The sequence below is a fragment of the Erpetoichthys calabaricus genome, chromosome 11 (assembly GCF_900747795.2).
Source record: "Erpetoichthys calabaricus chromosome 11, fErpCal1.3, whole genome shotgun sequence".
In the NCBI taxonomy this organism is placed as follows: domain Eukaryota; kingdom Metazoa; phylum Chordata; class Cladistia; order Polypteriformes; family Polypteridae; genus Erpetoichthys; species Erpetoichthys calabaricus.
In genome coordinates, this window is record NC_041404.2 from 99,009,018 (window position 1) to 99,030,808 (window position 21,791).

Here is a 21,791-nt window from a genome sequence, read left to right on the forward strand (position 1 = left end):
TTATCGTTCATTGCGCTGTCACTGGTATTTTGATAAAAGAATTTGAACAATATATAAGAAGCGTATAAATTATTAAACAGTAAAACATTAACATTTAAGAAGTAAAGTTACATTGAGTACTACTGCAGTGCCTTCGGGTATACCTCATTTTTTGTTTGCCCATTACATGCTTAAATGTATAAATTTTTTGGTGTACCTACCCGAGAACACGCGACATATAACCGAGCGTGGGAGAAGCATGGATTTTAAACACGCGTTGAGTTCATCTGCTGGTCTCCCTCGTGGAATAACTGGTAATGTTTGACTAAAATGTACAGCGAGTAAAACGACATTACCTCCTTTTTTTTTTTTACGATCTCTGAGATCTTGCTTTTTTCGGTTCAAGGCTTTATAAGCTCTTTTATGTGCCATGGTGTACTTAATAAGTACTAATTATCCCAAACCATCATCTTTGAATGTTGCAAGACTTTCGCCTTGTATGTAGATCGGGGTAATTACATTCATTGCATTTCTAGTGTGAATCACAATCTGATTGTATGGGTGGTTACCTGGCACTGTAGGGTTGCCACCCGTCCTTTAAAATACGGAATCGTGCCGCGTTTGAGAATGAAATTGCGCGTCCCGTTTTGAATCAATACTGGACGGGATTTATCCCGTATTTTTTTTATCATTTTTTTTTTAAAGCAGCGTCTCATGCAAATCATCCCACACGCATTTTATGAAGATGCCTCCTTTCCTACTTTTGATTGGGTAATACTTGATGTCATCGTTAGTTTGATTGGTGTTTTTAACTGTCCACTGAGGAGGGCGTGTCTTTTAAGTACAGTCTGCAAAGTGTTGGCACTGAGATGTGGCGTCAGCGCCATACTTGAAGCTCCTAACGTTGCGGTGAGCAAGTCGGCTAACATCCGCCATGTGCCGTCTTTCAGTTGCGAGAAGCAGATCATAGAATGGTTGAAACTGTTGCCCCTAACGTTGCGCCACAGCGTGTGGTTCGTTTATACCTCGTGTCTTCTCATTAAACTTTTATCTCGCGAATATGTTATTGCAATCCGCAGCGGGAGCGTTTGTATAAACTTAATTTAAACTTACGTTTTACACCGTGCTTTGTTTCCCTTATGAACATGCTTGTATGCTTAACTCGCTCCGTTCTCAATTGTTTAATTAATTTTTTGCTCTTCACTGTTTGCGGCTGTTCCTCCATTTCCCCCTACTTCGTTCTTTTATCTCGCGAATATGTTATTGCAATCCTTAACGGGAGCGTTTCAATAAACTGATTGAAAATAGTTTTGCATTTACCTTTTTAGTAAAAGGTGAGCTTTTAAGCCTGAGAAATCACCCTGTAAATGCACACGTTTAATTGCACGTGTTAATATGTATGCTTACACAGTATTAAAAGACAGTCAAAAATTAACGTCATTTACCTTCGTTCCCGCGTGTGACTCGTGCTGTAAATGTCTTCCTTGTTTTTAGTTCACGTAATTACGTAGGAGGCGTGATGACGCGATACGTGACTCCGCCTCCTCCATTACAGTGTATGGACAAAAAATATGTTCCAGTTATGACCATTACGCTTTGAATTTCGAAATGAAACCTGCCTAACTTTTGTAAGTAAGCTGTAAGGAATGAGCCTGCCAAATTTCAGCCTTCCACCTACACGGGAAGTTGGAGAATTAGTGATGAGTGAGTCAGTGAGTGAGTGAGTCAGTCAGTGAGGGCTTTGCCTTTTATTATTATAGATTCATTATGAAATATGCACTAAGACAATGAACCTGTCCAACCTGAGATGAAATTAAATATTTCAGACTAATAAATAAATTGCTAACAGTCAGTTATAGACATTATTTCATTAGAGATAAAAAGAATGTTTTTTTAAGTGTGGCCAAAATTTGTTAATATGAGTGTTATAGATAGAGGCTACCTTTATACATTTCAATTTCTCTTCTTAATACCATACTAACCCAGCCACAGGGGATGCACAAACCAGTGTCTTTCTTCGTGCCAGTCCCAAGCCTGGATAAATGAGAAGGGTTACGTTAGGAAGGGCATCCGGTGTAATATGTTGCCAGATCAATATGCGGACAACAATACAGATTTCAGTATTGTTTGCCAACAGGGTGTTGGCGGAAATTGGGCCACTGTTGGCCGAAGAAGGAGAAGAAGAGGGGGAAGACATGTCCAGCGGCAGAAGAAGAGAAGGAAGGTAAAGAGAGTTGAACTGAGGGTAGGAACTTTGAATGCTGGAGGTATGACTGGTAAGGGGAGAGAGTTAGCTGATGTAACAGAGAGAAGGAAGGTTGATATATTGTACATGCAAGAGGAATTTAATTTGCCACAAAACTGCCCAAGAAGATTGTGTGCTGTCATAGTACCTCTGTAATCATTCAACAGATTCTAGATTATCTACCAGTCCACCTATCTTGTTATTATCTCCAAACTTAACCAGTTTGTTAATTTTATTCCTATCCAAATAATTTTTATATATGTATTAAAAATAGCAGAGGCCCTAGCACTGACCACTGTGGGACACCACTCTTAACATCAGCCAATTCTGATAGAGTTCCTCGCACCACAACCCTCTGCTTCTTGTGACTAACCCTCTGCTTCCTGTTCCTCCAATTGCCCAAGGAAAGACTGGCATCCATGGTGAAACTCGATGGCACTCTCCTTTCACAGCTGGGCCCCGGTTATGCTGATGGCAGTTCTGTGCAGACCCCTTACACTGTGAAACATGGATACAACAGGTTCCAAAGCTACAGCAACAAGACTCCTTTGAATTCTGGAACTGAGGTAATACAGAGTCTCAGCCCATACTTTGTAAATGCCCAGGTAAAGGCATGGCCATCCAATATGATGCCACCCTTGGCCCCTTCGAGGCATTGCAACTTCAATTTATCCTGCTCCCTGTCTATATGAAGCAGCAGCAATGGAATGATGATTCCCTAACGTTTGCACATAATGCTGTCACTTCTGTTGACTGCATCTTTGTTGCTGATTCCCCACAACTTGGACTCCACTTTGAGTTTAAAAATACTGTAACTTGCTCTACCCAATAGTGAAGCATTAGGGCTCAGATGTGCTATCAGCTCCTGATCCCACAGATGATTTGTGATGTCACACACGCACATCTTCTTGGGGCTCATCTTGGTAGTAAGAAAACCGCGATTCAAGGCCATGTTTTACTGGCCAGGGATTAATAAAGAGGTATGCAAGTTGTGTGCCTCATGTCTCGAGTGTTGGCTGAGAGAAATTCCCCATTGGATATAAGCCTTACTTGACCCCATGCCTATAATCGACATCCCATTTGAGTTGGTTGGGATTAACATATTTGGCCCACTTGAACCCTCAGTTAGGGAATAAAAATATTTTATTGCCCTGGTTGACTATGACACCTAGTATCCTAAAATCATTCCCACACATTTGGCTAAAACTAAGACCTTTGCCTGGGAACTGGTAGGTAGGCATCCCTAAAGAAGTCCTTATGAACCATGGGAAGCCCTTCAATGTGGCTGTGTTTAAGGAATGGTTCAAATTGTTTTGAAACAAACACCTAGAAGATGTCTGCATACCACACAAAAATCAATAGGTTTAGTCGAGTGTTTCAGCCAATGCTGAAACAGATGGTCTGAAAGGTGGTGTCAGGAGACAGGAGGGGCTGGGACCTAATCTTGACTAATTTTTTTCACCTACTTAGAGGTACCCCAGACTTCCACTGGCTTACTCCATTTGAATTATTGAATAGGAGGCAGCAGAGGGGACTGCTGGATATCCGAAAAGAGGGGACAGAGGTGGAAACCCTCAACAAACATATAGGAATATATCAGTTCTGTCAACGAACTGGCAGATAAAGTTTTTGAGGAAAAAAAGATGTGCGTAAAAACAAAACAAAACAAAAAAAAGGTGGAAAGAAAAATTAAATGGAAACCCAGTCAGTAACTGTGGTTGAGAGAACAAGAGGGTCAAAGCTGAAAATATGCATGAGAAAAGAGCACAATTATACGCTTTGAATTCTTTAGAGATCCGGTAAGCACAGATCAGATAAGGACTTGAATTCATACCTGTCGTTTTATGCATTGATTGTGCATGGGTCCCTAGGAGGCCATGCTCCTAGTAATACTGAAAGCGGACCTCATAATGGAAATAAACCATAGAAATGGTGGAATATGAGGACCTAAAATCATACCAAATCATGACAATTGTATGAAAGGTTTGAGGAAGTGTGACCCGTGGTGAAATAGCACATACAGTGTGCACAGTAGGTGCAGATCCACTGCATATATATAACATAGCCTTCTGGGAATTTCACCAGGGCAACCATCTTATGGTGCTTATTCCTATTTCCCACTATAAATTATTGGCCCTTTTGCGACCACACACCCAGGGCAGATGGACTGTAGCAGCCTGGTGACGTGTCTGAAGTGCTTGAAGTGCTGTGTCTGCAACATAGTAATCACCGAGCTGCTTTTATACCAACTCCTCCAAATAGTCCTGTCTTCCTCAGAAAGATTAAGACCATCTGAGAAGGTTGTTCTACTCAGGTTTAGATCCAGGTGCACTATTCTATTATTTCCACGGCACACCTGGGTAGATCTTACGGAGCACACTGGTTGAAAAACATTGCACTAATCAACTGTAACTACTTTCATGCTGCTTGCATTTTTCAGAAAGATGTTTTAGGTCTCATGACCCCATCATTGTACTCAACACTTTGACAATTTGAAACAGCAAACGGGGAAAACAAAAAAAGTCATTATTTTCACCATATCTAGTTAACCAACTCCATTTGTCATAACAAGAGCAGAAAAAATCTCCTCGATCACTTGCCTGCTGCTAAATTCTTAAATAACGTTGTCCAGGCTCCTTTATCTTCATTTTTTGTTCAAGCAAATGATTTATGAAGTGAGTATTTCATTAAAGAAATAACTGAATTTTCTTTGATTTCTGAAGTTCCACTTGAAGTTGCCATCTCTGTAAAGTTGTGCTCGCTCATCTGTAGTTACGCTAATGGCAGGTGTAAACTGTGAACCATTGATGTGAACTTGAAATAGCTTATTGACGATTGTCCAATCACATTAGATTTAAAAAAAAAACTAAAACAATACTAATTTGCTGCCAATAAATGTGGGAATTGTCTGGGGCCACCTCAGGTCACTTGCTTGCCAAATGAACAAGGACTTGCATACACTCTCATTTGGCCAGCAGCCTTTACTCAGGAAATACAGTATTCACACAGAAATTAAACAAGTCAGAACCAATTTTTAGTGGATATTGACATGTACTGATTTCAGGCACATTGTGGAAATAAACAAATTTGTTTTATGATTATTTCACATTACCTAAATAATTTAAGTAGAGTTTTAAAAAATTTTTTTGGTGCCCAGGCACCCAGGCACCCTGCATTTCATACTGTCACTGGTCATGACCATGCTCCAAGCCATCCACACTGCTGGGATGAACATCAACCCAAAGAAATGTTACTTTGTTCTATCTGAGGCCAAATACCTGTCCTACATGATAGGATGGTGCAGGAGTCAAACCCCCTATGCTGAAAGGTTACAGCCATTCTGGACTGGCCCTTGCTGCAAATGAAAAGGCAGGTACAGGTTTTCTGGGACTACCGCAGTGTATTACCGATGCTTCATGCCTTGCTTTCTCAGAAAGGGCTACGCCTTTAATGGATTTGACTTGCAAATGGGCCCTGACTAGAGTGGTGTAGACTCCCAAGGCAGAAGCTGCATTTATCAACCTAAAGAAGGCTCTTACATCAGCCGCAGTACTAATCTTGCCTTACTTTTCTCTGCCTTTGATTCCAACCTGGGGGAGTATCTAAATCAGTTCATTGACAGGGCTCTACACACTGTCCTTTACTTCAACCAGAAACTGATGGATCAAGAGAAGTGGCATGCAGCAGTTGAGCATGGAGCCCTTGCTATGAATTGGGTAATTCCCCAGTTGCAGTAATACTTGCTCTAGTGTGAATTCATGTTGGTGACAGACCATGCCCCATTGCAATGACTCATCACCAAAATAGATTGCTACCTTCAGCCTTACTAATACAAGGTACTGAACAACAAGGGTTCTCTCCATGCCAATAACGATGTCCCCTCGTAGATCCAAGACCTCATACCTAGACCTGCCTATCTCTCTACAGATGTGTAAAGGTGTATGCAGTGTCACACACACATACACAGAGGGGACACCTTCAGGGCTTTGTCATGGTGAGTATTTTTGCCCCATAGAGACTGGGGGCATTGTTTCTAACTGTCTCTTCCTTATTCCCATAGTCCATAGGTACCCAAAGCTGACAAACCCTGACCAAACCCCCCCCCCCCCTCCGTGTTAGCCCTGCCCCTTCTGGGCTGTCTATATATTCTGACCTCGCAGAAGAAGTGGTCACTTGAACTCAGATCACCACAGGAGAAGAAACTGCACACTACACATTAAGAAGGTAGCCCCAGAAAGTTACAGCAACAGCTGAATCCATTTGTTTTTGTATCTTTATATTGATTTTATGTTATAAAATATAAGGATGTGCACGGAAAGTGACCCAACAATTGAACCTGTGTCTGCATTATCTTTCCACACAGCCAAATTAATTTAAATGACAAAATTACACCACTTCTTGTTTTTACTGCAGTTAACTTTGGAGAACAATTGAGATCATCACTATACCTAACTATGAATGAGTGAACCACTGAAACAATGCCCTACCAGCCTTATAACATACTAGCTGAGGGTGCTCCTTCAGTTATGATATTAAGGCGGTCCCTAACAATGAATAGGGGAGGACATGTTATACCTTGGGAATAAATTAACAGAGCAATATTTGTTCTGACACCACAAAGATGAAAGAGATTTTTTTAATAAAAGACCACAAGAAGAGATGTGTCAAATATTGCAGCAATGATGTCATTATTATGCTCTGCTTTTCCTGGAACTTATAATATCACTACAAATTTAATTCACCATTGGAGGTTAGCCAATTATTACTAGCAATAAAGATGTTATTAAGTTTATCTCCACCAAAACTGACATTTTTATAAAAACAAATTATCTCCATATATACTTTCTGGAACTACTGTATATGGGAAACATGCCTGAGGGAACAAATAATCTCTTATTATTCACAAACAAACAGAAGTAATTAGCAATATCTCCAAAGCTGATGACAAATATGCAAATCTGCCACCACCTGAGCTCTACAAGACAAGACAAACGAATGGCATTGCAAACCAAACTGAATCTCATAAGCCCAATAAAAACTGAGTAACTGTTACCTTAACTACATCATTCTTATTATTATTATCATCCAGTTCTCCCTGAAGAAACTCAGAAGAAACCAGGACCCTCACCACTGGCTTTGTAATACAATGGGCTTCAATCAGTTATTTTCTTTTTGAGCATAAAACTCATATTAAAAACTGTTTTGTATGTAATTTCTCCTAAGGCATTTGTCACATCTCCGTTTTCGATGATGAATGGAATAGAGATTCATTATGTCATTAGGCTTGTAACCTTTAAAGAAAATATATGCTAGGAAGAATGTGCCTCCTGCTCTTCTGTTATGAGTGCAACCATTCTGAGGCTTTACTGTGAACATGTCTCTTTGCTTCCTTTCTAACCATGAAGATTTTCCGATCTAATGATGCCAATACTCTAGAATCCCCCCAACCCAGTTTTTTTTAACAATAGCTAACAAGCAGCCCTGGGCATACCTACTGATGATGTTAGGCAATACACCAATCCTTTTCTTTTCTACTGTTTCTTATTTATTCCATAGATCCTGATACTTCATTGAACTAATTTATTGACTTCAATCCCCATTAGAGTAGGTCTGCAGAAGGGATCATCTTTAAGTCTGTACTTCTTTGATCTGGCTATAAATGTGTTGCGTCAAGGGATAAAAGGCCAATCACCCTGGACCATGCTTTTGGAAAAGAGGAAGTGAAGAGGAAGTTGGAAGAATAGAGAAAGGCTTTGGAAGATAGAGGGAAGATAAATAGGAAAAAGAATATACAGTATGATGCTTAATGAAGATCAGGATTCAGAAGTTAGCCTACTGGGAGAACTATCAAAAACAGTGGATAAATTTAAATATAGAGTGCAGTGTGGATGGAACATTTGGAAGAAGGTATCAGGAGTATAGTGTGATAGAAGAATTAAGGTGAAAGTTAAGGATAAGGTCTTTAAGACAGTGGTAAGACCAGTGGCGTAGGAAGGCGGGTGCAGCCCGCACCGGGTACCAGCTCTGAGGGGGTGACAAAAAATTGCCGGTTTTGTATTAATGCGCCTTTTGTTACATAAAATAACATGTCAAATAATGTTACATGGGCTTTAACAATCCCTAATTGCAACAAATTGCGGGTGAATGATGTGATGCTGTAATGATTTAGTATTATTGTGTGGTGTGTGGGGGGAGGTGTTCTGTCTCATATCTTTTGAACTGTGCTGGTGCTCAAGTAAACAAACAACTGAGAGGAGTTTTTGGAAACTCAAACTAATTAAGAATTACAGTGATCCCTCGCTACATCGCGCTTCGCCTTTCGCGGCTTCACTCCATCGCGGATTTTATATGTAAGCATATTTAAATATATATCGCGGATTTTTCGCTGCCTTGCGGGTTTCTGCAGACAATGGGTCTTTTAATTTCTGGTACATGCTTCCTCAGTTGGTTTGCCCAGTTGATTTCATACAAGGAACGCTATTGGCAGATGGCTGAGAAGCTACCCAACTTACTTTCTCTCTCTCTCTCTCTCTCTTGCGCTGACGTAGGGGGGTGTGAGCAGGGGGACTGTGTGCAGCTGCTTCCTGAAGGACATGCTGCACAGTGCTAAGCAATATTTAAAATCTCAAAGGGCACGTATTGATTTTTGACTTTGTTTTTCTGTGGCTCTCTCTCTGTCTCTTCCTGCTCCTGACAGAGGGGGTGTGAGCTGCCGCCTTCAACAGCTTTGTACCGGCGGTGCTTCGCATACTTAAAAGCCAAAAAGCCCTATTGATTTTTTTTTTTGACTGCTTGCTTTGCACTCCTTTGAAAAGGAAGATATGTTTGCATTCTTTTAATTGTGAGACAGAACTGTCATCTCTGTCTTGTCATGGAGCACAGTTTAAACTTTTGAAAAAGAGACAAATGTTTGTTTGCAGTGTTTGAATAACGTTCCTGTCTCTCTACAACCTCCGGTGTTTCTGCGCAAATCTGTGACCCAAGCATGACATTCTAAAAATAACCATATAAACATATGGTTTCTACTTCGCGGATTTTCCTATTTCGCGGGTGGCTCTGGAACGCAACCCCCGCGATGGAGGAGGGATTACTGTATCTCAGATCCACTGTGAACCAAGCACGACTCTCTAGCTTAGCCATTTTGTCATTTGAAAATAGTGTAGCTGAAGGTATCGATTTTGATGATGCCATTTTTAAAATTTGCAGAACAAAAAGTTAGAAAGAAGAGATTCTAAGTATCATGTTAAAGTATAGTTTGTTGGATTAGAGCCTAGAGAACGAAACGTGTAAACAATTGAGTTTTCATTAAATTGTATTATAATAATAATAAAGTTATGCACTAGGTACTATCACTATAAAAAAAGATTTCTTACATTGTACATTAAACTGGCTTATTAATAAAAAGGCATTTTACTTTTTTTTTATTCATAAAAAATTGTTTACAAAATAATTAACATTATGCCCTATTTACTTAACCAATTGAATAAAAAATTGCTTTCTCAATAAATTTAATTTTATATTTTGGTGGACATGGGGGTGACAAGTTTAAACTCTGCACCGGATGCCACCAGACCTTGTTACGCCACTGGGTAAGACTAGTAATGATTTATGGAGTTGAAACAAGGGCAGTTAAAAGAGCACAGAAGAAGAAGTTAGATGTGGCAGAAATGAGAATACTGAAATGGATGTGTGAAGTTACAAAAAAGAACAGAATAAGAAATGATAAAATCAGAGGTATAACAAAAGTGGGTGAGGACAGGAAAGTAGGTTGAAGTGGTATGGGCATGTGATGAAGAGAGACAATGAATATGTGGGCAAAAGAGTGAAGGGAATGAAAGTACAGGGGAAGAGAAAGTGAGGGAGGCCAAAATGGAGATGGATGGGTAAAGTAAAAGAAGATCTGAAGGAAAAGGGCTTGACTGACAAGGAGGTGCAGGACCAAGCTGTTTGGAGAAGGCTGATCAAGCACATCAACCACATATAGAAGTCTGTTCAGTGGAAAGACAGAGAAATACTCAGATGCGGGTTACATCTCAGTCTGGTATTGCAAGTGAAAGCCACATTTCAGTCAAACAAAGAACATTGCAAATCTTGATGTCCCATTGGAATTTAATCCTGGATTTGATATCAACACTTCAACTAAGGTTCTTACTGACCTGTTCCTTGACATCTGGGACAAGGACATTATGATTGACGATTTGATCAAATCTGTGACAACTGGACAACACTTTTCTCAATACCATCTAAAGTCTTTTGTCGAGTTCTGCTGACCAAAACTTTCACAGCTATTGATACCAAGCTCATAGAAGAATAAGCAGAATTCAGGAAAGGACAAGAGTGCATGAACAGATCTTTGCTCTAAGTAACATCATTGAACAGTGCCTGGAATGGAACAGCCCATTCTACATCAATTTCATTGACTAAGCATTTTACATCCTTAGAATCTGGCAATGGCCTTGCTGCATTCTCCTCTAAACATGTCCATCTACAGGCTGTCACACACATGCGCATGGGAGGCAGCTAAACGGCTCGAATAAGGGTAATTCCATGTGGGACCAGGGGCCTCATGTATAAACAGAGTGTACGCACAAAAATGTTGCATACTCCCATTTCCACATTCATCACGATGTATAAAACCTAAACTTGGCATAAAGCCAAACACATTTTCATGCTAGCTCAAACCCTGGCGTACACAAGTACTCCGCTCAGTTTTGCAAACTGGCAGAAGCCAGCGTCAAAGCAATGCTTTTGTTCCAGTGTGGTTTCCCTTTCTTATACACTGAAATTAACCGCATATTGTTTATTAGTTTGGGGCAGCACGGTGGTGCAGTGGTAGCGCTGCTGGCTCGCAGTTAGGAGACCCGTGTTCGCTTCCCGGGTCCTCCCTGCGTGGAGTTTGCATGTTCTCCCAGTGTCTGTGTGGGTTTCCTCCCACAGTCCAAAGACATGCAGGTTAGGTGGATTGGCGATTCTAAATTGGCCCTAGTGTGTGCTTGGGGTGTGTGTGTGTGTGTGTGTCCTGTGGTGGGTTGGTGCCCTGCCCGGGATTGGGATTGGTTCCTGCCTTGCACCCCGTGTTGGCTGGGATTGGCTCCAGCAGAGCCCCGTGACCCTGTGTTTGGATTCAGCGGGTTGGAAAATGGATGGATGGATGGATGTTTATTAGTTTAAGGCATCTGACTGTAATTAACCTGTAACAATATAATGGTCCACTGAATAGCCAAACTATTCCAAATATCATAGCTGCTTTAGCGTTGTTACTCTCACTGCACCTTCTTCTTCAGCTGGTCCCTTTAGGGGTTGCCACAGAGGATCATCCTTTTCCATACTACTCTCATTGCACCACTCAGAGTATTTATCACTGTATCTGAGTGTGGAATCACAGCTCTACAGCAGCTGATCGGAAAGAGAATTATCGGTATACAGCATCTAGGCCATGCTGCCTATTTGAAGTGCTCTCATACGGCAAACGCTTTAGAGCCTTTCCTGTACTGACTTTGCGGTTCAGAAACAGTTTCATCCCAAGAACTATAAACGCAATCAATCAGTTCATCAAGTGCTCCTTGTAGAACTGTTTGTACTTATAAGTACAATTACCTCACTGTAAACTTGAGATACAGTTATAATATTGCACAACCTGAGCCACTTTATAAAGCGCGTATTTACATATGATGACGATATCATTTTTAAGATGAAATGCAGCAAAATATGTTTATTATATTATACAGATAAAATGTTAACTTCATTTAAATAATCTATATTGTTAATAATTAAACATGCGAGGACACGATGGCGCCCTGTTCACTGATTGTTCATGCCTCGCACTGTATTCTTTCTGGGGCTGGCACGACACTGGAAGAATAGATGGATAGAATAATTAAACATGTACTTCGAATATATTTCAATGTTCCTTAAAAGTTTTGAAGAATCGGCGTTCTCAGCCTACAGATGGCTTAACATCTATTACAGAGCAGATTGTGTTGCGATTGGGTATTTGGAGAAAGAAAAGGGAGGACAGGAATTGGGGGTTATTACGTTTGAAAGAGACAGTACTGCTGCAATAAATTATTTCATCGAAGGTCGTGCACGGCGCAGCAAGCTTTTTGCAGGAGGCAGAAACAATCTCTGGACAGGGCGCCAGCTCATCACTGTCACTGCACCACTGTGTTCCCATGTTTAATACATGCTTTAATTCCTATCATCATGAAAATTATATCAAGTATACATCTCAGTATTTAAATTATTCAGAGAGCTGTAATATCATGAGTGTAATGGATTCTGTGTCCTGTCGGAGGAAGAGAAAGCCTGTTTAAGAAGCACATAGTGATTCACACACATAGAGCACATAGAACAACACATACAAAACAAAGCATTTAACATGCTACTTTAGTTACAATGGGATTTGAGAAACTAGTAAATTAAACGATTTTAAGATGAAGTTTATGATGTTCTACTTTAATGACAAAATAAACTACATGATTAAAGTTGAAATTTCAAGCTTTTTTCCCACAGTGTCCCTATTTTTTTTTCTTTTCTCTGTACCCTAATAAGCTTTCATATGTCACTCAGACGGTGGGCTATGACTCGCCTTTTCATGGCAAGTTTGATATCTGACAACTTCTTTTTTATTTCGGGCACTGTGCGACTTTGTGAACTTGAGCTTTCGAGTTTCTCCAACACTCTGTGTTACTCGATCAACTTCCTTTTGTTGTTTATACCACTGTTTAAACTAAAAAATAGTGCTTTTTCCTATGCCTCCACTTGGTATTCGCTAAAATTCTTCTATTTTCCCCCGTGCCTTTGCCATTGCCTTTTCACAGAACACTGAGCTTAAGGGCTATTTATATTGATTTGCATATTCAAAGAGGCGTAATTCTGGGAGGAGTTTGGGGAGTGGCAGCAGGCGTGTGCACGTGCATTACTTTTTATCGGGATTTATGGAGCAGAAGAACAAGGAAGTTGGTGAAAGCACAGATTTATGCATCTGGATTTTTTTTGTGCATACAAACATTTCCGCTTTTGTCCGTATTCCATGTTTTAGTGTGAATTCTATGCACGGCATTATGCATGAGGCACCAGGGGAGGATGGAGTGCATTAATCCTTTCTCTTTTTTCTGCTGCAGACCATTTATGGGAAATCCTGACTGGCCCTGATGACGTCACTTCTGGCCCTGATGATTTCACTTCCAGTTCCGGCCTTGATGACGTCAATTCCTTTGCCAGACTTTAAAACCACCATTTTGTCACATATGCATCAGTTCCATTTTGAACTCTGTTAAACTTTCTTTCTTTGCCTTGCCAAAAACCAACTACAGTACAATTTACGGGGTGACTAACCCAAAACTTTTTCTGGGTTTCTCATCCTTTTGTTCTGACAAGGGAAAGACCGACAGACTGAATATGCACAGCGAAGAAACTGTGCCTGATTATCACCGCCTCAAAACTAAAGTGATGTACATCAACAGAACAACTCATGCACCAAAAATGGTAAGCTTCTTGAGAATTTAGAGGAATTTACTTATTTGGGAAGTTCCATCAGTAGCAGTGAAACACCCAATAAATATATCAGGGCAACATTAAGGAAAACTCAGTGTCTTTGTCAAACAGCAGTCTAGCAGGAGGTCAAAGCAATACAGCCTATAGACTGAGACTAAACTGTATAACAACAATGTCAAATGAGATTTTTTGTATGGTACTCAAGGTCACATGACAACGACAACATTTTTTTTTTCCTGTATAGCACAAAGTCACACAAGGAATGCCTCAATGGATGTTTTTTGAAAACCCCCCAGCTTTCGCTCCATAAGAAGATAAAAAAAAAAATGACTCAAAAAATAACTTGAAGGGAAAAATTTGGAAAAAATCTTCAGAAAGGCAATTCAGAGAAAGCAAATACAGCAAATACAATACACAAAAACAGAACACAAGTAATTCTCTTAAACCTGACATGTTCTTGCCACCATTTCCCTAGTTTAAACAATCCTCAACTAACCTACTTACATGCCTCCCCAGTTCAGATGTTACCTGTCATCCCTGAACAGGTCCCAACTGTTCCAAAAGTAGTTCCAATGCTCCATAAACCTATACCTTTCTACGCTAAGTCACAGAACTTCAGTTAAGACTACCTTTTCAGTTCTGTTCCTCAGCCTGACACCTAACTTGTTAAATTTGGATTGCAGAACTGACAGACTACACTTATGTATGTTATTTGTTCCAACATAAACAATGACAACTAGATGCAACCGCGCTATGTCCAAGAGAGAAAGTGGTTTTGAGGTGGCCAGTTGAGGTGCCTCACGCCTACCTACCACCTCAGAATCTACGGAGACACTATCAAGTTCTGCAAGGACCTGAAAAAGGTTTGACACTTATCAATACATTTACAAGACAAAAGAAGCTGATGGAGAGGTGTGTAGGGATTTAAGGTGGACTGGATTTATGGGGGGTTTTTTGTAGGCTTTAGTAATTCTAGTGTTAAGCCAGTTGGCACTAATCATTTTTTTATTAGCTAATGATCACAGAGTGTTAACACCTTTGTAAAATTGCAGAATCTTTGGAAGTTCACTTTGCAACATTCATGTTTTTGGTAACATTATGCCAAGGACAATTGACCTCAGAAAACCATATTTTGATATTGATGGTTAAAAGACTGGCATTTCCAAAAACTCTGTAGTGCATTATTATATAAGAAAATGGGTTATTTACAAATAAAGCACATTCAAGACATTTGGAAATATTCTAAGAAGTGGATATTCCAAAACAAAAACACTCATAAGATCAGATCGTTCTGACAAACAAGGCAAAAAGTGGAGTGATCTGGTTACATAATGGACAACAACAAGCTTGGAGAAACACAACCACAGCATTTCATCACAAGGACATAATACCAACCATCAAATAAAGTAAAGGACAGGTAATGGTTTTGGGTTTGTTTGCACCCAAAGGACCAGGATGCATCATGGTGGTTTCATTAATTGTGAACTACTCTTTATACCAGAGTGTACTATCAGAAAATGTTGACCACCTGTGTAATAGCTAATGCTTGGCTGAAAATGGATAATTAAATAGGATAATGATTCCAAGCTTATTGGCAAAGTTATAACTAAATAACTACAAAAAATGAATGAAAGTTTTGGAATGGACAAACCAAACCAGATAATAATCCAATTGCACCTAATTAGTGAACCTTTTTTTTCAATGCGGCACCTTTCATTGTACTTAACTCAGCAACTTACAGAGAGATTTACACCGTGTTAGCAGCATCAGTTTAAGTAACCACTAACACCATGTTGTGATCCACCTATCTGTCATTCACATTACCAAAAACTCACTATAAACTGCTTGAAGCTATCTCTAAACTCACGTTTGTCAAAGGTCTCTCCACCTACATGTCCTAATTTAGGTTCTTAAAATTTTAGCTTTTGTTAATTCTTATTATTGGCCTGAAAAAAAACTTGATTCTTAAAAACATAATTTATGAGTAATATAAATTGTTCTGCTGAGAACAGCCAGTACTATTGGCAAAACTCTTACATTTTCAGGATCATGATTTCATTTTTGGCAGCCTTTCGCACTTTCCGTCCATCTCTCTTCAGGAACTTCTTACACACAAACACTTTCTCCGTCTGCCGTTCCTTTGCTAGGCACAATTCACAGAACTCCTTTCTGAAACAATAATATGAAAAACATTAATTTTTTTGATTTAAATATTAACAAGTAGCAAAAAGTAACTGTCCAGAATGGTCTGATTGGTGTTAACATATGATGTATTTTAAACCTTATAAAGTAGGCCCTGTCAAAAATTTTGGCATATACTAAAATTAAGTAGTTGGTCTCGTCCGTTACGGGAGATGGACGTCTGAAGCAGAGCTCCGTTAGCAGCGGCTTTATTTTTTCTCTTATTTCTTATTATCCCAAGGTATCCTGTATTTACCCAACCTGAGGAGTTTCTACTACAGGATATAAACATGAGCAACAAGAAAGGGGGTCAGAAAGAAACGGAAAAGAAATCTAAAGCTACATCCAAGTCTAGACAGGCATTAAGTCCAAGTGCAAGGTATGGCCTTTCAGAGACTGACATGGAACAGACAGGCAAAAGCACAGACTCCCCAGGGCCCTGCTTCGCTGCATCATCTCCTGTCGAGAGCAAAAATGGGAGCGAATGTGCAAGTGATGCAGGTCATGATAGCTTGTTGATTCCAGAAGATCACTTGAAACTGGAAATGGCTTTACAGTCCGCGCTTTCATCTACTCCTCGAGAGCCAGACGCATCGGCTGTAATAGGGCCTGTCTCTTCTCCTGCAGAGCATGAAAGCCGAAATGATCTGTCCGAACTAAAGGTAATGATTGCAACAATGGCCACGGCCATAAATGAGCTCAAGAAAGACATTCAGAATAATATAAAGAAAGAAATAAATGGCTTGCTCAAGACAAGCGAGAAGACAAATGAGAAGCTGTGGCTGGAGCTGCAGCAGGATAATAAAGACTTGAAAAAGCATGTATATAATTGCTTTGATGCAGCCTTTAAAGGTATGCTGAGAAAAATTGAGGAACACATTCAGGAAAATGCATCTAAACTGAGAGAACTTGACGATCAGCTGGAAGACGTTAAGCAGACATTCACAACTCGAATTGAAACAGCTGAACATTTGGCATCTGCTGCTGATGGAAAAGCAACAGCTGTGAATTCCAAATTCAAAAAACTCAGAGACAGACTTGTTGCTCTGGAAGATGGATGAAGAAGGAATAATATTAGAATTGAAGGTCTACCTGAGAATCGTGAAAGTCCAAACCCAGTGAAATTCGTAGCTGAACTATTCTCAAAAATAATTGGAGAGGACTTTAAATCAGATAGCAGCAGTTTATCGCATACGTGGATCAAATACCTCCAAACCTAGGACTCTTCTTGTGCACTTCGAGAGATTACAATCTAAGTTTAATATAATGTCACATCTCAGACAGAAACAAGAGATCATATTTGAAAATAACCACATTCATATTTTCCCTGATTTCTCACACTCAACAGCTGCTAAACGTGCCACTTTTTACAACATTAAACAGCAGTTACGGAAAGCTGATATCAGATACAGCCTCTTGCATCCTGCCAAACTGAAAGTGAACATTCAAGACAAATATTATATTTTCACCACTACAGAGGAAGCAGAAAAAGAGTTAAGAAAGCTGATCCCAATACTTTTTTGAAATACGATCGTGAGTCGCATCCTGTCATGGCATGGCAAGAAGATATTATCTGCTGTCTGATCCGCTTGCAATGATACTGGTACCATAATTATATATTCTTTTCTCTTCTCGGCCACTTTCTGTTTATGTTTTAATTACAATTATACGCGTATGTGTGGAAGAAATTAAAGTAGTAACATTTTTCTTTTTTTTTCCCACTATTCTAAAGGAGACTGTTTAACATCGGTCCTTGTACTTTTTGGTATTTGAAATTTCGTTTCAGAAAATATTTAAAAAAGATAAAAAGACACTTATTTTATTTTCAACTTAAAGGGAAAAATGAAAAACGCAAAACAATTACTTTTTTCCTTTTGTTCTTTCGCACATCAGAAAAGAAAAATGCAAGAAACGAGAATGAGAAAACTCCCTTTATGTTTTTCGCAGTAACAACAATAATGTTCATGAAAGAACTGCTACATCAATGAAGCAAAGTTTGCAAAGCTTGTATTTTTACCTGAAACATGCAACTCAGTTTTTCTGCAGTCATGTCCTCGTCCCGGGGTGTCACTCAATGTAATGGTCCATCCTTTGCTGATGCCAGTGTAACTTCAAGGCAGTTGATTGATGTGTTGTGAAGAGGACTGTTAGCACGTGCCATCAAAAACTGCGCAGAAGAAGAAGTACTTTCGGATTCAGACAACGAAAATGTTTTGTTGTTTATGAATTATTACACTTTCGTTATTTAAATCACAAATAAATTCAGAAAAGTATGTGTAATTTTACTGCGGTGGGTTGGCACCCTGCCCGGGATTGGTTCCTGCCTTGTGCCCTGTGTTGGCTGGGATTGGCTCCAGCAGACCCCCGTGACCCTGTGTTCGGATTCAGCGGGTTGGAAAATGGATGGATGGATGGATGTGTAATTTTAAGTTTATGACTGCTATTTGTTACCATAGAATTAAAAATACCTTATTTTCCCTCATTTTATTCTTTAATCAAAAATCAAACTCTGAAAATTCCATTCATTTTCTTTTTTCGTTTTTGCTTCTTAAATGAAATTTCAAATACCAAAAAGTACACGGACCAACATCATACCCTTGGTTTATTGTTATTGTTATTGTTGCATTACGGTTTACTATGCTTATCCAGGGCCACTTTTTAACACCATTCCCTGGGTTTACTATCTTAATATTTCAAGACTGTTGAAGATTATATTTTAAGCTTATAATATTTAGACCTTAACAGCAATAGATATCTCTATTTTTAATCCTCAAAGGTCTCTGCTATGGGGCTTGTTTTGTTTTGGACGTGCTCTGTCTCTAGTTATGTCAGAGGACTGGGACTTTGTGAAGTGGGGTCCAGCCTCATGTGGGGAGACAAAATGGGGGGGGTGGGGGGATAAGGGGGGGGGGAGAGAAAGAGAGCAAGCTATATCTAATTTATCCTTTTAACACTAGAATTACCAAAGCGTACAAAAAAACTCGTAGATCTGTCCCACCTTAAATCGCTTTGCACCTCTCCATCAGCGTCTTTTGTCCTGTAAATGTATCGATAAGCAGCAAGCAGCCTGCTATCATATCCCCCAACGCCGCACAGTTTTCTCAGCTCAAGTCTGTTTACCTGCGTGTCAGTTGCTTGGAGTTGTATAGAGTGAGAAGTCAAGCAAAATGACACCTTTTATAAATACTATATCGTTATTTGGAACACATGCATTTCATGTGTGTTCCGTGTCTACAACAATCTATGTACAGTAAACACATCGTTAAAACAGAAACGTTTTTCATGTTTTAGTAATAATTGACAAAATTTAGACATGAAGTGTATAATGTGTTAAGCCTGAATTCCAAATATCAAATAAACACTTTCACAAAAGGTACAAATATAACAGAACAAGTGCGCTTCTATTCAAGAATATAAGTGCAGAAAAAGAACCCACATTAGGGTGCGATATTGACACACGTTTGCTACGACCGTTTCGGTGGCGCAACGGTATCAACTGTTGACTCGTAATCAAAACTTCATGGGTTTGATCCCAGATGAGTCCATTTTGAAAAGTCAGCTGCTCTTATTCTTATTATTTTAGAATAAAAACATACATTTAATTTCAGACTGTAACAGCCTATGTAAATGTATGATACTTGTAAAGGTTAGCTTTGCTTTTTTTTTTTTAATTCAGTTTTATTCTCTCAGTTGCATTCACGATCCCAACCCCCCCTCCCCATCTGACACTGCTGTTTTCACATAAAGACGTCCCATAAAGCAGGCCCTGATGGCTACCCTGTTGAATTTTATAAGAAACTAGCAAAATACCCGCGCTTCGGAGCGGAGAAGTAGTGTGTTAAAGAGGTTATGAAAAAGTAAAGGAAACATTTTAAAAATAACGTAACATGATTGTCAATGTAATTGTGTTGTCATTGTTATGAGTGTTGCTGTCATATATATATATATATATATATATATATACACACATATACACATATATTATATATATACATACATATACACATATATTATATATATATAATATAATATGTGTATATATATATATATATATATATATATATATATATATATATATATATATATAAATATATATATATATATATATATATATATATATATATATATATAATATATATATATATATATATATATATATATATATATATATACATAAACACATTTATTATATACTAGCAAAATACCCGCGCTTCGCAGCGAAGAAGTAGTGTGTTAAAGAGGTTATGAAAAGAAAAGGAAACATTTTAAAAATAACGTAACATGATTGTCAATGTAATTGTGTTGTCATTGTTATGAATGTTGCTATACACACACACACACACACACATAAACATATATATACATATATACATATCTACATATACACATATCTACATATACATATATATATACATATACACATCCACATATATATATATATATATATATATATATATATATATATATATATATATATATATATATATATATCAACATATATATACACACATACATACACACACACATATACATATACACATATACACATACATAGATACACATACATATATACACACACACAGACACATATATATACATATATATTTACATATCTACATATATACACATATCTACATATATATATACACATCTACATATATATACACATATATATACATATCTACATATATATATATGTAATTGTGTTGTCACTGTTATGAGTGTTGCTGTCATATATATATATATATATTATATATATATATATATATATATATATAATATACACACACACACATAAACATATATATACATATACATATATACATATATATACATATGTACATATACACATATATATATACATATACACATCTACATATATATACATATATATATATATATACACATATCACACATATACATATATACATATACATATACATACATACACATAGATATATATATACACACATACATACATACATACACACACACATATATATACATATATTTACATATCTACATATATATACACATATATATATTCATATCTACATATATATACACATATATATATATATATATACATATCTACACATATATATATATATATACATATCTACACATATATACACATATATATATACATATCTACATATATCTAGACATACATACATTGACATATATATGTGTATATATATATATATATATATATATATATATATATATATATATCTACATATATACATATATATCAAATGAATGTCAACCTTTTGTAGGGTCTGTCCCTGAGACTTATTAATTGTCATTGCTAAGCAGAGCCTTAGTGGAAATTGGAGGCGTTTGAATTGAAATGGGAGATCAGAGGGTATAACGGGGATGCGAGGAATAAAAACTCTCTCCCCTGAGAACACCGCCACTAAGAATAGTTGCCTGAATGAGGTTCTTTTGCAGACACGTGACCTGAAGTCTCGTGCCGTCACAAAGTTTCAGTGGCTGTACGCAAATCCACAATCGGTTTCATATTGTTTTCGTACCTTATCAATTGTGTAATGTGTTTTTTGAACAGGTTTGATTCATGGAAGTGATCACTCCTGCTGCGTTCAGTCACTTCACGTGAGCCAATCTCTTGTGTGATGTTGCGATGTCCAGGGTTTTTTTTAATGTTAGCTAAGACCTGGCAGTTAAAAGTTTCTCGCTACAGCAATTTTAACTCTGTCACAAAGTGATCCAAACTGTCGTTTATACCTCGTGTCTTCTCATTAAACTTGTATCTCGCGAATATGGCATTGCAAACGGCAGCGGGTCAGTTCATGTGCTTACATGGGAGGCGTGATGACGCGATATATTTTGATATATATCAAAATACCCGTGCTTCGCAGCGGCAAAG

At 38.3% G+C, this 21,791-nt stretch overlaps 1 protein-coding gene across 1 annotated transcript in view; it reads right to left on the reverse strand.

Moving 5' to 3' along the window:
- The window catches only part of LOC114661352 (caM kinase-like vesicle-associated protein), a 700,116-nt gene that overhangs the window by 204,645 nt on the left and 473,680 nt on the right, over positions 1–21,791 (reverse strand). The window contains exon 3 of the mRNA XM_051934313.1: positions 15,758–15,889. Within this exon, the coding sequence (XP_051790273.1) occupies positions 15,758–15,889 (132 nt within the window). The remainder of the gene's footprint in view (positions 1–15,757; positions 15,890–21,791) is intronic.